We start from the raw sequence: 18,606 nt of genomic DNA, 5'->3' as shown, positions 1-18,606 counted from the left end.
GGAACCTCTTTGTTACTGTGAAAATAATTCGTTTCACACCAGTATTGGTAGAAGTGTCAATGCCATTCCTTCAAGGTACTATAAAAATGCACATAAATGCTACTTGTTGCCTGGTGTGGTCCTGCGATTTTACAAGTCCACGAGCTTTACTTACCTGTTTTTCTCAATTTTTATACTGAAAAAGAAGGTAAGTTGGAGGTGGTTCAACGAGGAAACAATGGTCACCGTCTTGAAGCATTCATGCTTCCAACCACAAAAAGTAGAAAAATTACCAGTAGACATTTTTAATTTTTCATGCTTCTCATCTTTCACACCAACCTTTCTCCAAGAACAAGTTTATCTCTCGTTTATAATCCCCCGCGTTGTGATATTTCCTCCATTAAAATCTCTTTGTACCGAACTATCTTCTTCCTAAACCTATTGAAGATGTCTGAAAGTGACAGTAATGGGGCTTCAAAGCACTGTACCACTCCCAGTCGGCGTGCACCCACTTTAGGCAAGGCAACATTACTGGCAATCGGCAAGGCCTTCCCCAGCCAACTCATTCCTCAAGAATGCTTGGTGGAGGGCTATATACGTGACACCAAGTGCGATGATGCTTCGATTAAGGAGAAACTGGAGAGACTTTGTAAGTGAAATGGCTAAACCCATTGATGGTAGAGGAGCAATTCTAGTAGGTTCCATTGTATGGCAGGTTTTTCAAACTTTTAATTTCATTAATTTTCTTTTGCTAGGTAAAACCACTACTGTGAAGACAAGATACACAGTCATGTCCAGGGAGATACTAGACAAATACCCTGAACTTGCAACAGAGGGCACTCCGACAATCAGGCAAAGGCTCGAGATAGCGAATCCAGCAGTTGTTGAGATGGCTCTGAAAGCAAGCATGGCTTGCATAAATGAATGGGGAGGGTCGGTAGAAGATATCACCCATATTGTGTATGTTTCTTCTAGTGAGGTACGCTTGCCAGGTGGTGATCTCTACCTTGCCAGTCAGCTCGGACTAAGGAATGATGTTGGCCGTGTAATGCTTTACTTCCTAGGCTGTTATGGTGGTGTCACTGGTCTCAGAGTTGCCAAGGACATAGCTGAAAACAATCCAGGAAGCCGTGTTTTATTAACTACTTCTGAGACCACGATTCTTGGTTTTCGCCCTCCTAGCAAGGCACGCCCTTACGACCTTGTGGGGGCTGCGCTCTTTGGTGATGGAGCTGCTGCTGTGATTATCGGAGCCAACCCTGTAATAGGTAAAGAGTCTCCTTTCATGGAGCTCAACTATTCAGTTCAACAATTCTTGCCAGGTACCCAGAATGTGATCGATGGACGCCTTTCTGAAGAGGGCATACATTTCAAGCTTGGGAGGGACCTTCCTCAGAAGATTGAAGATAATATTGAAGAATTTTGCAATAAGCTCATGTCAAAGGCTGGTCTAACTGACTTCAACGAGTTGTTCTGGGCTGTCCATCCTGGTGGACCAGCAATACTTAACCGGTTAGAGAGCAAGCTCAAATTGAACGAAGAGAAGCTAGAATGCAGCAGGAGGGCTCTAATGGACTACGGAAATGTCAGCAGCAATACTATAGTCTATGTTTTGGAATATATGAGGGATGAGTTGAAGAGAGGAGGGGGAGAGTGGGGACTTGCCCTGGCTTTTGGACCAGGCATTACTTTTGAAGGCATCCTGCTTCGTAGCTTATAATTAAATCCTGCAGCTACATGACATGCATTTGGTTTTTATTTTTCATTTTCAGCATGAAGCTAGACTTATATGCTGTTTCTGAAGTAGCAAATCAAAGGAAATGAAATCTGGGAAATTTATAGAGGACTGAGCTTTTAATTTTCTTTCTATTTGAATTTTTTCATAACAGCATGTCCATGGAGATATTAACTTTCTTTTCTCAAGGGAAAGCCAACTTTTCTAGGGAAACATTGTTGGACTGATTTCTCAGTTATCATTTTACTGTGTTTTTTTCTGTAACCGACGACCCAGGGCTTGTCCTGAACGCAAGCCTCGAGGTGTATGTTACTAACATGCTTCATTGACTAGGAAAGCAAGCTTTCGGACTTGGTATTTCGGTGTTGTAAAAGGTCTATTCTTGCCTTTATTCCTTTTCCTCAGATGGATTGAACTTCGAACATGCTATGCCATTGGATGAAGTAACAGCTTTTCCTTTTTCCTTTTTTTTTTTTTATATATTTATTAAAATATCAAACTGCCTCCAAAATCATACGATAATAATAATAAATAAAAAAAAGGAATAAGCCTATACGATCAGAAAAGTAAAGTATCAAAAAACCTGAGCAATTAAATAATTATATTATGCAAAAAGATATGAAAAGACTAAGTTATTCTTCATCAATTCTAAAATATCAATGAACTATGTGAAAAATGCCAATTAGCTCTGATAGACAATTTATTTTTTAAAAAAGATAAAATAATAATTTTATTATTTTAATCTACAATAACTCAAGGTATTTTTACAGAATTCTTTCCACGGGTTTTAAGTTTTTGTTGATATAAATATTTTATTCTCATTCAATATTAATAAAAAAAAAATTATTATTAAATTTACGCTTATCATGTTAATACATAATTATCCATAAAATAATCAATAATATCACCTTAAAAAAATTTTAGTATTTGCAAAAGAAAAATGAAAATGACCCTATTTTTTTTTTAATTAGAAGGCCACTTATAATAAAAAGGAGTGATAATTATCATAAAAGCTTGTTAAAAACTCAAACTATTCGAAACAAGTAAGAAACATATATTTTTCAAATCTAAATTCAATTTTCTTATTAACATATCACTTGACTATTTTTAGTGAAAATATTTTTTAAACTAGAATCACTATTTAAGAAAAAACATTTTGTTCATCAATCCATATATATATATATAGACACACACATGCATATCAAAATAATGTGTCGCTGTTTTGTATGTGAAAGAACAAGTTGTCATGACAACCTGAATTCATGAAAATTAGGGTTGTTACAATAACTCAAATGAGAGAAAGGTAAAGTTATTATAACAGCCCTAACACGTGAAAAACAAGGGCTATTACAATATTAAAAACATATTGACTATCATGACAGCCTAAAAATGTATGAATATAGGTTTCCAAGAAGGCCATAAATGAAAGTAATTATTGGCTGTTTTTTAGCATGATAGAATGTATGAAATGGATTTGTTGAGTTATTATCATCTTATATCTCGGGTAATAGATAAGTCAAGTTAACTATGATTGTTTTATATTTTTTCCCTCAATTTTTTTTATAAAATTGATTTTTTTAATAATTTCATACTTTGGCGCTAAATTATTAGCCCTTGAGTTACGTGAATTTTTCATATTTTTTTTGTTATCTCGTGTGCGAGCTAATCAAGTTAACCCGAGTTAATTTGTATTTTTTTACTCAATGTTTCTTTTATTTAACTTCGATCTTTTTAACTAGGTTCTTCTTTTGAAAGTCTTTTTTTTTTTATCTCGATCTCATGTTGCAATTGACAGGTTAGTCGAGTTAACCTGGGTTGAATCGATTTTTTTTCCTCATTTTTTCATGGCTTTATTTTTTTTTAATTTTATCATTTTGCATTAAATTATTTTCCTTTAAGCTTTATCATTTTTTCGCTTATCTTTCTGTTTCGTTATCTCGAGAGTGAGTTGGTCAAGCTAACCTGGGTGAACATGCACTTTCATTCACAAATGTTTTTTATTTAACTTGAGCTTTTTTTTGTTAGGCCATTCTTTTGGAGGTCTTTTATTTTTTTTATCCCGATTAAATGTCGTGTGTGGCAGATTAGTCCAGTTAACCTGAGTTGACTCAAATTTTTTTCCTTGATTTTTTATGATTTTTTTTTCAATTTCATCATTTTACATTAAATTATTTGCCCTTGAGCTTTGTTATTTTTTCACTTTTCTTACTATTTGGTTATTCCGAGAGTGGGTTGGTAAAGTTAACCCATATTGACTCAAGGTTTTTTTAAATTTTTTTTAACTTTGGTTTTTTTTACTAGGTCATCCTTTATCCCGATCTTATATTGCGGGTTGTTGGCTCGTCAAGTTACTCCAAGCTAACTCAAGTTTTCTTCTTTGGTGTAGTATTTTTTTTATTTTTTTTGTTTTTATCCTTGACATTAGGTTATTAGACCTTAAACTTTACAATTTCCTTTCGTTTTTCTTTTTACGGGTTCTTTCAATCTTAATTACAGGCCGTGTTTTATTTAATTTAACTGAATTGTTTCATATTATTGTTACTTGAATATTATATTTTAACATTAATTTTTTTTTTATTACGTCTTTAGTATAGCACGAGGCACCTATATACTCAATACTCAATGTAGTCTATAGGTGTGTATAGAAGTTCAATCTTTTTTTAATATATGAACAATGAAGTACAATGTTAGAAGTCCAATCTTTTTAGTTAAAATTAGTTAATAATAATTTGTAGTTGCCCGCCTACGGAGGAGGATTGTTTACAAATAAACCTCGTATACGAACCTGCTCGCACATTCATCTAATATTTTATCAAATCAATTTGGTTTGAAATTAATTTTGCACCATAAATTATTAAATTAAGTTAAAGTTAAAGAAAAAACTAAGGCCATGTTTATTTCTTGGAATTCACTTTCTGAAAAACTACTTTCCAAACTTTCTTGTGTTTGTTTGCCATTAGAAAAGTTGGTCAACGGAAAACACTTTCCGGTCAACGGAAAACACTTTCCAGTCAACAAAAACACTTTCCGGTCAACGAAAAACACTTTCCAGTCAAAGAAAAATTTGGTTTGGTTTCCAGGAAAGTGTTTTTCCTTTTGGCTGTGTTTGTTTTCCGGAAAGTGGTTTCCGGGAAACCACTTTCCAAACTTTCCTGTGTTTGTTTGTCATTAGAAAAGTTGGTCAACGGAAAACACTTTCCAGTCAAAGGAAAATTTGGCTTGGTTTTCAGGAAAGTGTTTTCCTGGAAAATTTGGGCGGAAAACACTTTCTGGAAGTTGTGAAAAATTTAGAGATGTCATTATTTGCTGATTATATCAAATTTGATCTTCAAACTTTTGATTGCTATATATAATTTGTTTTGAATATTTATTTTTCAATTTCATCTCTTAAAATTTAATTTTTATATTAATTTTGGTCCTTATTTTTATAATTGCTATTTGTTTTTTCCTTATCATTTTTTTATTGAAATTTTTTATCTATCAAATTTGGTCCTCATTCTTTTGATTGTTACTTATTTTATTTGAAATAATTTATGAAATGTTAATTATTATTATTTTAATTTCTTCACCTTTGTTTTTTAATTTTTTAGATTTGATCTCTATTATTTTGATTATTATTTATTTTATTTGAGATAATTTATGAAATTATATTTTTTTTCAATTTCATTCTCATTCAACTTTTTAATTTGTAAGATTTGTTCCTTATTATTTTAATAAACTTGAGAAAAATAAACATTAATAAGTTATTTTCCAGTTCATTTTCCATGACATAACCAAATACTGGAAAGTGTTTTCCAACTTATTTTTCATTACACTACCAAATATCAGAAAATACTTTTTTGAAATTCACTTTTTTTTAAAAAATTATTTTCCAGTAAACAAACGGGATTAAACCTAAACCTAAGAGAAACTATGGATACGAAAAAAATAAACAGTTGATAAGTGAAAGAAGGGCAACGATACCCAAAAACATGAAGCCCCAGAATTCTCTCCCTTTTTTCACCAATCAAATTCCAGCGTTCACTTGATTCCACTCACCTTCTAGTGACTCCATCAGAGCACAGATTCCTACCGGTCGCATTTAATTCCCAAAACTACCCTTCTAACATTCACGGAATTTCACGCTCTCTTTATGCTGCTAAAAAAAGTCACAGTTACAACAAACAAGCAAATTCCTCTCCCTCTCGCACTCCAGCTGAGACCGAAGAGAGAAAGAAAAATCTCATATTTTTCCCCTTTTAATTTTTAATTATTAATAATAAAAGGAAATCAAAGAAATCCAAAGTGAGTGTAGACTCTTTGGTTAGGGTTTTTTTTTTTTTTAGTGAAAAGAAAACCAAACAACTTGGTTGGTGGCTTGAGTTAGGGTTTCGGGAAATATAGGGTGTCATCTGTTTTGAATCACGGTTTTTTGAAATTTATGCGACCTCCTGTCTGTTAATGTGAGTGAAGTTGTTGGGGTGCTGGGGCCGGGGCGGGGACGGGGGCGGGGGCGGGGGCGGGGGCGGGGAGGGAGTTTCGGGTTTTGTTTTAATGGGGAGTACAGGGGAGCCAGACAGAAAACGGCGTCACTTTAGCTCTATATCATCTCCACCTGCTGCTATGGCTAAAAAGCAGCCGTTCTCGCATTTATCCGAGGACAAAAAGGTTGGGGCTTTTTCGGAATTTTTGTTGCTCTTGTTGTGGTTTAGAGGGATCTTATGTGGGTTCTGTTTTGTTTTGTGAATCTGATGGTTTTTGTGATCTTAGTTTATCCGATTACCTGTATGTTTGATGGACTTGTAGTTAATTATGGTTTTATTGCTACTCTTGTAGCTTTTTAGTTAGGGTTATGGGCTACATCATTTGGAGAATTATGTGTTTTTGGTATGTTAAATTAGATTATGTGATTGAATCTGAGTTTTGCAGGGCTGTTTGTATTTGTTTTATCTACTTTTATAACCTTTGACTCGTTAAGCAAACTATCTTAACATTTTCTAATGTGTCACACGTCGAATTTTGATTTTTTTGGATTGTCCACAATTTGCTTCTTGCAATTTACTTGCATATCATGGTAACTGAATGAACGGATATCTAAGTCCAATGAGCATGCAATTAATCTCTTTCTAAAATCTGTACATGGGATTAATGCTATGTGGTTGTCTGGAAATGCTGCAGAAACAGCTGAAGAACATGGTAAATAATTTCTAGAATTGGGAGCTAAGTATGAGAATTGGCTTATCTGTTAATTGTTTTTAGTTATTATCTAGAGCTTCATCAGAATATATGCACAATGTATAGTCCTTTCTTTTCTATCTGTGTTTGTTGAGAATTGAAGTCTGATGGTCTGTTAATATTGTACTTGTCTTTCCTCCTCTATTTATGGTCAACTACACTTTTCCAAGCAGCATGTTCTCTCTTTATTTCCTCGAATCATTTATCTGTGAAGTTATTTAGCTCTGGTGCTTGATGGCTGTAACTACTTAGCTTCTATTTTTTAAGTTTTCTAGTGCTGGGTAATATGGCTTTTTAGAAGCCTTATATAGTACTGCACTTAGTAATTTCTATATCTATAACTTTGCCAAAATGTAATGTCACTAATGAGTAGCTTGTTTGTTGTGAACTCACGTTTTCTTTTGATGATGTAGCTTGATACCACTGTTCTTCAATACCAAAATCAAAAGCTTCAACAGAAGTTGGAGGCTCAGAAGGTTGAGCATTTTGCACTAGGAAACAGGTTCTCTCAACTGAAGGAGAAACAGCAACCATACAATTCCACATTAAACGCTGTCAACAAGTCTTGGGAAGTGGTAATTTCTTACCTTATTTTTCTTCTTATTAACTTTTCCTTTAATACTCTACTTTTGGGAATTCAAAATATAAGGTATCTCTCTGATTTATCCATACAATACCTTTTAGTAATTGGGTAAACATTGACTACGTTCTTAACAATAGTTGGTTAGTGACTTGGAAACGTGTTCCAACCGCACAAGAGAGTGGAGCAATGGGCAAGATGTCAAACATATACCAGTTACAAAAGGTGAGGAACCTGTAATCTATTACTTTTCTCTGGTTTTGTTTTTTTATCCTCAGTCTCACTAATATTTAGATAGCATGAATGCTAGCTATCCATTCCTAGCTTGTGCTTTCTTGCGATAGCAATTATGGCTAATATATATATTCTTGAGAAAATTGTATGAGGTGAATAAGAATCCACCTATTGGCACACAACATAATATAGTTCTTGAAATTTTTATTTTGTACAGGCCATACTTGGCGATTCTTGGCTTTGTATGTGTGCTTATTTTGCTCCCCTCTATTTACTTGTTTGATTACAGTAAGGAACCTTTCTTAAGTAGTCTGCCTCTTCGTTTGAAATTATTATTTTTCAACTTTAATTGTATATAATAACCATGAGTTGCTAATGGTCTTGAAAGTTGGTTTGAATTTGCAAAAAAAATTTGGCCAATTTATATGCCTTTGTCAGTAGATTGGGGTGTGTGGGTTTTGGCACAAGTATTAGGTTTTGGCACTATGCATGTGTGTGTAGGCTTTCATGGTCGCTTGTGTGGGTGGGTTTCAGCAGTATATGCGTGTGTGATTTGGTTTGGAGGGGCTTCTTTTACCAATGTATACGCTGTTTTATGCAGTTCAAAGTGAGCATGTAGGAAAAGTTGGCGCCCTTCTGGGTGGATTTGATACACGAGTTTTCTTTCACAGTGAACACAAAATTTAGTGAACTGGTGGTGTAATATTGACTGGGAATTATTGTTTTTTTTTTTTGTTAAAGCAAGGGTGTCATATAATAGGGGGTTTCTAAATTTCCTTTCAGATGAGAGCTCATCTTTTCTCAAGGATGCATTCCTTAGCCGACTTATGGAAACTGGTGCAACTGAAAGTTCCTCTTCAAATAATTGCCCTGATCAGATGGAAGTGGATATAGAAACTGCCTTTGAAAAGAATAAAAATGTTGTACATAATATAGTGGATACAATCAATGGCCTTTGGCATCTGAAGGATGGATTACATGCAGCAGTTTTGAAACAGCTTCCAGAAGATGGTAAGAGTATATTGGCACTGGTCTATGTGCTGTATTTTTCTTGGGCTATTTCCTTTAGAATTGTCTCACTTCCTATGCATTTTCTCCTTTGCTAGATGCATGTAGGCAAATGACATCTAATGAATTGGAGATGGAACTTAAGAATTTGAGGTCTGGGCTAAGTGACCTTCATTTGAAGCACAAATCACTGGCAATGGAATTGCAGAACCATCGAGACGCTGATGCAAAAAATAAAGCAGAGCTTAAGCATCTAAAAGGTAACATCATCTTAAGAGTTTGAATCCTTTAACAACCATCTGAGAGCTTCCTCTATTGAAACTAATGTAGCACATCCTTTTTAAGATATATGCATTGGTAAGTGTGCTTGCCATTTTTTTTTAAGGGCCTGTCTATTTCTATATGTTCACCAGTACACCACAGCACATTTAATTACATGTCATGTATATGTGGTCTTAGGGTTTGGCATATTGGGTGGCCGTTCTCGCTTTCTACAGTTATTGACTAATTCTGATGTGATTCTGCATTTGTTTGCTATTCATTCGCTTGGCACGAAACATTATTTGCTGGCATGTCGAATCCTTATTATTGTTTGCAGCTAATGCTTTGACTGATATGCTTTTATAAGTTTGAATGTTTTGCTTTTGCTTGTTTTCCATAGGTGAATTGGAGATTGCAGTTGCAGAACTGAAAGACAGCAACTGTAAATTGGCAACCCTTAAAGCAGAGAGAGATGCAACAAAAGGGGCATTCTTTCCAGTCTTAAACTTGGGAAGTAAGCACATTGGTGGTGATAAGGTTAGGGATAAACAAAAGGATCTGCAAGAAATGGAGTCTGCTGTCAAAGAGCTTTTAGTGAGTTTCTGACTCTTATTTTATTGGATTTGTTCTTGAGAATTTTTTGAATGGAAAGAGAAAGGCATGTTAATCAATTTGAGTTCCACAGGACCAAGCTTCTTCTCGACTACAAGAACTAAAAGATCTTCACGAAGAAAGGTTAAAAATATTACAGAAGCTATCCAATTTGCAGGTCGGTTTTTTTTTTTTTTGGGAGAGGGGGATGGGTCTTAATACCTTGTCATGGTGTCAATGCAGACCTAGTTCTCCTTCTAAATGACTATGCCTTAACTGCAGATTCACTTCTTCAGTAACGTAAATAGAATGAAATGCAGCTTTATTTATTAATAATAATAGAAGTGGAATGGGGATATTTTGGTTTACAGAACTTGTTGAAGAATGTGAAGAGTATATCTTCATCACAAGCCTACCTCTTGGTGAGAGATCAACTAGAGAAATCAAAATCAGAAGTTCTCCAATATCGGGCCTTAATTGAGAAACTTCAGGTTGTAACTGGTCGGTAGTTTCATTTATGCCTGAGTCTGCAATATTCCTTGCATGGATTAGTTGCTGATGCTGACAATATTTTCTTACCTGGAAATTACAGGTTGAGAAGGATAACCTTGTCTGGAAGGAAAGAGAATTAAATGTGAAAAATGACTTGGTTGATGTTTGTCGAAGATCTACTGCAGTTGTGGATTCTAGAATTGCTGTTTTAGGGAAAGAAATACAAAAACAGATTAATGAAAGAAACATGATTGAGACCAAGTTGGAAGAGGCATCTAGAGAGCCTGGTGTGTTTCTGCTGGATGCTTTTATGTGTCTTGTAATTCTCGCTGCTTCTTGGTCTGTGCTCAAAGCCTGATAAGTACTCTCTATTTCAGGAAGAAAAGAAATCATAGCTGAATTCAAAGCCTTGGTTTCCTCATTTCCTGAGGAAATGAGCTCTATGCAACGCCAATTAAGTAACTCCAAAGACGCTTCTTCTGATATTCATTCTTTGCGAGCTGATGGGCAGTCTCTTTCTACTGTTCTGGATAGGAAGGTGGGCACATTCTGGTGCATGCCTTTATATTCTTTTCCTTTAATTCAGTTAATGGGCACTAATATTTGTTTTTCTGAAACAGGCCAAAGAGTGTGAAAATTTGTCTGCCAGATCCACAAACCAAAACACCGAGATACATAAGTTGCAGTCTGTGGTATGTTTCCATTCTACTATGTTATTTTATTTCATTTTGTTAAAATTTTTGGGGTCTTGTTCTAATGAATGCAAAGCCATCTTTTATTCAGCCTAAGGATTGTATGACCTTGGTCATCAGGGAAGTCATATTTGAATGGAAAGAAAGCTGTTCGTAATAGTTCTGCAGGCTGTGTACTCATTGGTCACTGTTAGGGAATTCTATCATTTAAATCCTTTTATCTGACATTATCTCGACGTGCTTATTATCCTATATTGTTATAATCTTCTGACAGTCAGTTTTTTTTAGTGTTCGCTTCTAATAGGATCTCTCAAATGCCAGTTGCAAATTCTGATTTTTTTTCCTTCTCTCTCTTTTTTTAATGGGTCATAGGTCCAAGTTTTCCCTTTGATATTTTTCAATAATTTATACTTCAAGACTTCCATGGATATGCCTTCCTTTTCGTTGGTGTTGAAGAATTCCTAAATTTCAATAAAAAAAGAGAGTGAATTTTGATAACCAGATGAAAAACTTGTCCATTGTGTTCCTTTAGCTAGATGCATCAAATTTTTGCCACAAGAACGTAGGAGAGAATAGATCCATTTTAGTCCCATCTGACTTGTTTTTAGTTTGCTATTGCTTAGGGCCCGTTTTGCTTTTGAGGAAACAAATCTTTGTTCATGTGGGGTATATTATTGATGCATTTATAATTTGTATTTCTAATTGGAGCATCATTTGAACACCCAACAAGTTTGCAACGACCAATTTTGGTGGTATTTTATTGGCCGTGTAGAAAATTCTCCACTGGATTTGACCCAAGTTGTCTGCATATCTCATTATGTTCTCTTCCTCAGTTATTTTCTTGATTTCTTGTAGCACCAGATGATTACAGCGAGGATTAGATATAAATTTCAGTTAGTAGCGTTCGAGTGTCTTTGCCACAGGAGTAGATATGTCATGAATTAAGATTCTCTTCTTTATTTGCTTTGGAGGTTCTTTTCTTTAGGCAAAGTGAAGAAATTTTAAAATATATAGGCATTGTTTCCGTTTACTCTAGCTGAAGAAACTCAAACCAAATTTGTTGACTGTCTTAAGAACTGCATCCAAATGTAATTTATAATATTGCGAACCCAAAACACAAGAAATTCTTAAAAGAGTAAAGAGTAGATTATTTCCTCAATTATGTTTTCGCTTGTATAAAAATACTATGCCTCTCGGAGCATTCAACTCATCATCAACTTCAAACTTGTTCTACTGGATTAAGTATAGTTCTCTATTCCTTGTGAGCTTATCTTTTTTTTTTTTTAGGAATATTAAATTGCTAATAAATTTAAGCCTATTCTCTGAGAACTGCTCCACCAAACATATTGTAGGGCTGCAAATGAGCTGAGTCAAGCTTTGATGTGCTCAAGCTCAGATTGTCTAATTTTAGCAAGGCTCAAGCTCAGTTCGTGTTCATGACAGGCCTAAATTATGAGGCTCAAGTTTGACTTGTTTAAAATTTGTTAGTCCCAGGCTTGACTTGGCTTGGGCTTGTCTCAGTTATTTAATGAGCCTATAAATGAGCTAGGCTCAAACTTTGACATGCGTATGACTCATGTGATTGCAATATCATAAAAGTTTTATGAACTCCTTCATATAACAAATACAAATATAATTGCTAAATTTATTTCATAGAAAGAATGCTTTTTATTACATACTAAATTGGTTTATTTTATAATATCTTATTAAGTTGTTTTTCCTTTCACAAGCTTATATGTAAGCTTTTAAACAAGCTTGTTTGGAAGCCTAATTCACGAGTCTAACTGCCCTGGCTTATGAACGTTTATGAGCCAAGCTTAGCTAAGCTCAAGCGTGGCTTGTTTACATTTTGAGTGTAGAAGCTCGTTATGCCTTAACAAATGAGTTCGAACCGAGCCCTTAGTGAGCTGAGCTTCGAGCGACTCACGAGTGGCTCAGCTCATTTACAGCTCTATCATTTTGCCAAGATCTATTAGAAATTTCTCTATTAAGGGTTAGAAGAATTTATGATGGGCATTGGTTTCTAAATTTAAGGTAAGTAAACTGATATCATCTGATTTAGCAATCAAAACCCCTTCCCTTGGTTGCAGGTCCAAGATCTGAAGGAAAGTGAACTGGAGTTGAAACTGATTTTGGACATGTATCGGGGTGAATCCACTTATTCAAGGTCAGGGTCTTTCTATACATTCTGTTTCCCCGTACTAGCTATTGAATTTATAATGACTAGCTTGTTCAACTGAACTTTTAATTGATGTTCAACCAGCTACAGAGTTTAGTTTGTATATTCAGTGTGTTTGAAAGAATTTGTAGTTGCTTCACGCTGGAAATTGAAGTAAATTGAATGACTGTGCTCTGTTTAAATTTGGTATCTGACTCTCTGCAGAAGCGTATAATCATTATTTTTAAGATACAATGGCAGCTGTGGGTCTTGCTTATCATTATTGTGAAGCATTTGATTAAATTTAATTATTAGCATGTTCCAGTTTACTCCCTTATCTTGTCATTGGTGTTTAGATTATGTGAAATTATATGGTGGTTTAGAAATTTATATTCTGCAAATGTAGGGATGTCTTAGAAGCTAGGGATCTCGAATACGAGGCAAGGGCTCAAGTTCAAAGTTTTAAATCCTCTCTTGATGAGCATAATTTGGAATCACGAGTGAAGACAGCAAACAAAGCTGAGGCCAGATCCCAGCAAAGGCTAGCTGCTGCGGAAGCTGAGATTGCTGATTTGAGACAGAAATTAGAAGCTTCTAAAAGGTAAATTCATGAAGTTTTGGAACTAATTTGATCCTATTGTAGAGCCTCTATTGAAGATGCTGAAATCAATCTTTTGTTAGGTGAACTCATTTATTTTTTCTTGGATGTCCTTTTGTCAGTTCTAATTGGAGGGAAGTTCTTTATTGGCTTGAATACCACCAAGCCAAAGCTTCATTGCTTTTATTTTTATGTGTTCCTGAAGAAGATGCGCGCTATTTTCTTGTGAAGTTCTGAAATTAATTCACACGCATGCATAAACAACACAGGAAGAAGAACAAAAGAAACGTTCTCTTTTTGTGCTATTAGATAAGCAGACATTTATTTACTAGATGATCGCGGTTTCATTTGTTCAACAATTTTTCTGAACTACATTTTGTAGTTGTATTATCAAATAAGAACCTTTCCTTTGAGCAATCGTTCTTTAATCTTTATTGTTTTCAGTTAATTGGTGGGCCTAACATTTTTTTCTTACCTTGAATTCTAACATAACTAATTATTGGAGACTACTGTTTGAAAATGTTGATTCTTTGCTATTCAGGGATATGTCTAGACTTTCTGATGTCCTGAAATCAAAAAATGAAGGAAACGAGGCCTACTTATCTGAAATAGAGGTCAATTAATTTAATTGCAGGCTTTTTTTGCAATGCAATAATGCATCTGTTTAAGATTGCTTATTTGGTTTTGCTTCAGACAATTGGTCAAGCATATGATGACATGCAAACTCAAAATCAACATCTGTTGCAGCAAATCACAGAGAGAGATGACTATAACATTAAGGTGAGTGGCATATTCCGTAACCAGTCATCAGTAGATTGTTTAAGTTGCATGTGGTGTCTTTTTGCTGTTAGCGTTTAAGACCCCAGTCTATCTTTTGTGTTCTGCTTTACTGTAGGACGTGATATTGGTATTTGCATTGGCAGTTTGTATTTTGAGATTTTCATATTCATGTAAGCTTTCCAGTTTGCAAGACTTGGATTGTGAACTCTTTTTTCTAGATCTTGCTATATGAACTGGAAAATGTTTAATATCTGACCTTACATGTGGTTTGACAGTTCTAAATCTGAGCTGGATATTCTTGATTTCATAGGCATGGAGACATGTTTTACTCTACTGGTTTGTAATCTCTATAGAAACCAATTAGGTTTGATATCTGAAACTGAAAAGAGATGTACTAATAGTTTGTACCTTGTAGTAGGTTCTTTATTCCGTTGCATATTTTTGACATCTTTGCTGAGTCTCCCTCATCCTAGAACCTTTAAGGTTATGCTTAGCCAGTTGTAACACGTGACAGTGTTGAACTTGTAAACTAAACATGGTTTTACCTGCCCTGTCATGATGCAGCTCTTGTATTTATGTAAATGTATTTTTGCTTGCATTTTCTTCCTGATGTGAGAATGAATTAATCTTACAGTTCAAGTAAAGTCATTATGTTCTGTGTGACATATATGTGCTCGAGAGTATGATTTATTGGTTCATGCTATTCTTGTTTCAGCTTGTTTTAGAGGGTGTGAGAGCAAGACAAATGCATGGTTCTCTGCTCATGGACAAACAAATCATGGAAAAGGAGATTCAGCAAGCCAATATTTCCCTCAATTTATTTTATGTGAAAGCTGCAAGAATAGAAGATCAGGTATTTCTTAGAACTAGTTAGTTTGGCATATGCCTTGCATATAAGAGTATTCATGCATATCATATAGTAACCAAAGTATATATAAAATAAATGAGAAGGAAATGCAACAATTCAGTTAATGCTATCAAACTAACTTTTACAAGACATTCTCAAATAAAGAAATAGTAAGAACTTTTATGAACAATACTAAATCCTTGTGTTCTTAGTATGTGATTTAGAAAATAACTTTTAATTTGAAAATCTTATTTTTTTCAATTGATAAATAACTTATAAATATTTAATTTGTCTTTCTTTATTTTCCTTAGGTTTGTCTACTTTAGATGATGATTATTTTTTAATTTAAACAAACTTCTCTTTCAGCTATACCTTTCTTTTTTACTTTCTAAATAAAATGAACATAGATGAATATTTTCATAAAAGAATGGGATGGATATCTTGGCATCAGGTAGGCCATGCTCTATTATTCTATTCTCCATCCATATCTTTTTTTTTCCCTAGATTAAGAATTGAGGAGTGTCTTGTAAATGTTTTCACTATGTACATGGTAACGTAGCCTTGGTACTTCACTACTTCTCTTAGTATTAGATAAGGATAGGCATGTCTCCTAGTTAATGAACTAATATCAGGTTAATGATTTTTCAGTATAAACATTAGGTGATGTAGCATGGGAATAGAAATCAACTCAAAACAGAAAAGAATAGAAAATTGACGGATAAAACTAGTAGAAAAAATTGAAGTTACAACTAGAAAAATAGGTTTAGGATTTGTAGACAACCTCTTGGATGTATTCTGATTGATAATAATAACAAAAATTCCAATCCTGTAGGTCTAAATATTAAGCTAGGTAGCCTATTTATAATAGTTATAGGTCTAAATTCTAATCCTTAAAACGAAAAGGAATCCTTATTGAAAGATATAACTATTATAAAACCCAACTAGCATCAGAATTCCTATACCAAATAAGAAAAATAAAATCACCAAGGAAAATTATGTATTCTTCCAAAAGCTCTCACTAGGTTAGGTTAATTAATTGATAATAAAGGTATTTAATCTTAAGCTTAAAGTACCAAGGACATGTGTATAATCAGTATTGTATGCATCTGCTTTGCAGTCAAAATTCTGCTCAGACCAGGTTCATAAACTTGTGGAAGATAAGATTCAAAGGTCAGTTACTCTGGAAAATACACAAAAGAAATTGCTAGATATGGGAAGATCATCTAGTCAAGCAAGAGAGTCGTTGGAGGATTCACAATCTAGAGTTGAAAGAAGTCAATCTGCACTGCTGGAGCTGCGGATAGATCTGGAGAAAGAGAGGTAATGAAATAAATCCCATCCTGCTTCCTATTTGTACCAAGTGCTGACATTCACATCTTGTTTATCAGGTTTGACAAGAGGAGAATGGAAGAGGAGTTGGAAGTTGTAAGGAGAAAGGTTTCTCGTCTTCAAGCACAGACAGAGGGGTCTTCTATTGTAGAAAAACTTCAGCAGGAGCTTCAAGAATACAGGGAAATAGTTAAGTGCAGTATCTGTCTTGACAGACCTAAAGAGGTATCATGCAATCCCTGTTCTGTTATTTGTGGGATTTGGTGTCCTGTTTTCCTGTAGGAAGTTTTGATGATTGAAACTGGCCTTGCTAGTTGGATATCTGGATATTAGAAGAGGACTTGCAAAGCATTAACAAAACATTAGTTAAATATTCTTTCAACATGATGCAATGGAGAACATGCAGCATGTGGTTCTCAAACAAAATGGAACTTGCTAATGCAGCTATAACTCACTAAAATTCTCAATAAGTTTGACACACACATCATACATATAGTAAGTTTCCCATCAGGGGGGCTGAATTTTATGAAGTGATGATGTTGGATTGTAAGTTTCGGGTCCAACTTGCTTATAAAGAAAGGCAACTGGTTCACATTTACTAGCAAAATATTATTTTCAGCCTTTTTTGCTCTTACTAGAACTTAATTACTGGGTGACAATAGCAGTAGTTTCAAGCAAGGAACATTTCAATGGAAAGGATTGGCAGTGCATTTCTACTCATTTGACATGTGTAGTGCCTTGAAAGGGAAATAACGGGCTTGAAAAAGAAATAACTGAATCTTCAAGGGAGGGGTTGATGAGTTGACATAGGTGGACCTGTCAATGTATTATCTAGAAAGTGAAAGTAATTGGATTGGTGTATGACTAAAGGAATAGAAAATTGGGCAAAAAATCTATTGGTCTGAAGAGGTAAAAAAATTGTTGTCATAAAGTGGGCCCAAAACAGAAAAGAGTGGAGAAGAAGGTTCTTTGTAGCAACCCCAACAAGTTTAGGATTGAGGCTTATTGGAATTCGATGGATGTATCCTCTCTGCTGTATTTGCTTAGAGGTTCTAAAATTTTTTTGAGCAATTGATTAATTGTTTATTGTCATAGTAGGTGCTTGAGTTCCATCGGGATTCAGGATTGTTAACTAATAGGGCAAAAATGGTTCCATGTTAGAATAGTTAAGATCCCTAAAGCCAGCTATTGAATTGTTCCTAACCAAAGAAAGGAGAGATATAGATTATGTTCATCTCATAGAGATCTTTTTCACTGTTACTGTGTTTATTGAAATGGATTAATGATCCTCCAAAATCTTGTGATATGTATGTGAATCAATTATATGAATGGATCTTTCTTCAGTGTTTATCCTTTCTTATATATCACATAGCGATTCTAATTTTTTTATTTTCCCACCAGGTTGTCATAACAAAATGCTACCATTTGTTCTGCAACACTTGTGTACAGAGAATTCTGGAAAGCCGTCACCGCAAGTGTCCAGTATGTAGCATGAGTTTTGGGCATAATGACGTGAGGCTTGTTTATATCTGAGGGGGAAAGGGAATGAGGTGTACCATGTGGTTTGATCATGACACTTGTCATCAAATTCAGGTTCCAATGAGGCTGTCTGTCCTTATCAGAACCTTGACCTATGGATGCCCGGTGGTACATGCCTATTCTTATGTTAGAGAATTGTTGAGACAATCCTGATAGGAACCAGTGCAGTTCCTGTCCATATCGTCCCTGTGCAAATCATTGTAGATTTAATTCTAGGTTGATTTCATTTAGTTTCTTGACTTCGATGTATTTATGATGTTGGTTTCTTAATTAACTGTTTGGGGCCACTGGATTGTTTCGGTTTATTGTTGCAGATGATCAGAATTGAAGAAATACCATTGGTGGAAGGCCTTGGACGTTGTGCAAGCCATCTTGGCATAGCAACGAGAGTTGGTTCTTGCATTAGATGTCAGTTTTTCTCCATCTAGTGAAAATAGCTGTTATGGAACTGAATTTTTGACTGTACAGGTTTTAGAACATGCATTAGGTCGCAGAAATGTCAGTTTACATTTTTGTTTTATAAACTAATGACATTTATAATAAATAGTTTGTGCCTGATGCGTTCAGCA

The 18,606-nt window shown here is 34.7% G+C and overlaps 2 protein-coding genes across 5 annotated transcripts; both read left to right on the top strand.

Annotated features, from left to right (window-relative positions):
- Positions 1-215: 215 nt before the first annotated feature.
- On the top strand, positions 216-1,822 carry LOC7483815 (type III polyketide synthase A). The gene is made up of 2 exons (XM_002302475.3): positions 216-628; positions 735-1,822. The coding sequence occupies exons 1-2, from the start codon at positions 295-297 to the stop codon at positions 1,697-1,699; spliced, it is 1,299 nt and encodes a 432-aa protein (XP_002302511.3). The 5' UTR covers positions 216-294; the 3' UTR covers positions 1,700-1,822.
- A 4,012-nt stretch (positions 1,823-5,834) lies between these two features.
- Positions 5,835-18,606, top strand: LOC7453935 (E3 ubiquitin-protein ligase BRE1-like 1). Of its 4 annotated transcripts, none has more exons than XR_002980428.2 (20): positions 6,195-6,361; positions 7,342-7,503; positions 7,649-7,733; positions 8,484-8,753; positions 8,849-9,010; positions 9,412-9,605; positions 9,697-9,780; positions 9,974-10,093; positions 10,195-10,381; positions 10,472-10,632; positions 10,715-10,786; positions 12,877-12,953; positions 13,351-13,545; positions 14,084-14,156; positions 14,236-14,322; positions 15,038-15,175; positions 16,287-16,489; positions 16,558-16,723; positions 17,900-18,145; positions 18,352-18,606. XR_002980428.2 is itself a non-coding variant. In XM_024595373.2 (19 exons), the coding sequence occupies exons 1-19, from the start codon at positions 6,248-6,250 to the stop codon at positions 18,029-18,031; spliced, it is 2,640 nt and encodes an 879-aa protein (XP_024451141.2). In that variant the 5' UTR covers positions 5,835-6,247; the 3' UTR covers positions 18,032-18,606. The 4 variants fall into 4 exon arrangements, 2 of the variants coding, with proteins under 2 accessions (XP_024451141.2, XP_024451140.2); XR_002980427.2 differs by having other exon boundaries at positions 17,900-18,253; XM_024595373.2 differs by having other exon boundaries at positions 5,835-6,361; positions 8,526-8,753; positions 17,900-18,606.

This window comes from Populus trichocarpa, chromosome 2 (assembly GCF_000002775.5).
Source record: "Populus trichocarpa isolate Nisqually-1 chromosome 2, P.trichocarpa_v4.1, whole genome shotgun sequence".
NCBI lineage: Eukaryota > Viridiplantae > Streptophyta > Magnoliopsida > Malpighiales > Salicaceae > Populus > Populus trichocarpa.
Note: the sequence above shows the minus strand (reverse complement) of the source record. Positions and strands in the feature narration are given on the sequence as shown.

Coding starts and splice junctions, on each gene's coding strand:
- LOC7483815 (XM_002302475.3), top strand. CDS start 295: ATGCTTCTCATCTTTCACACCAACCTTTCTCCAAGAACAAGTTTATCT. Junction 629..734: donor GGAGAAACTGGAGAGACTTT/GTAAGTGAAATG, acceptor TTCTTTTGCTAG/GTAAAACCACTACTGTGAAG.
- LOC7453935 (XM_024595372.2), top strand. CDS start 6,248: ATGGGGAGTACAGGGGAGCCAGACAGAAAACGGCGTCACTTTAGCTCT. Junction 8,754..8,848: donor GAAACAGCTTCCAGAAGATG/GTAAGAGTATAT, acceptor CTCCTTTGCTAG/ATGCATGTAGGCAAATGACA. Junction 12,954..13,350: donor GGTGAATCCACTTATTCAAG/GTCAGGGTCTTT, acceptor CTGCAAATGTAG/GGATGTCTTAGAAGCTAGGG.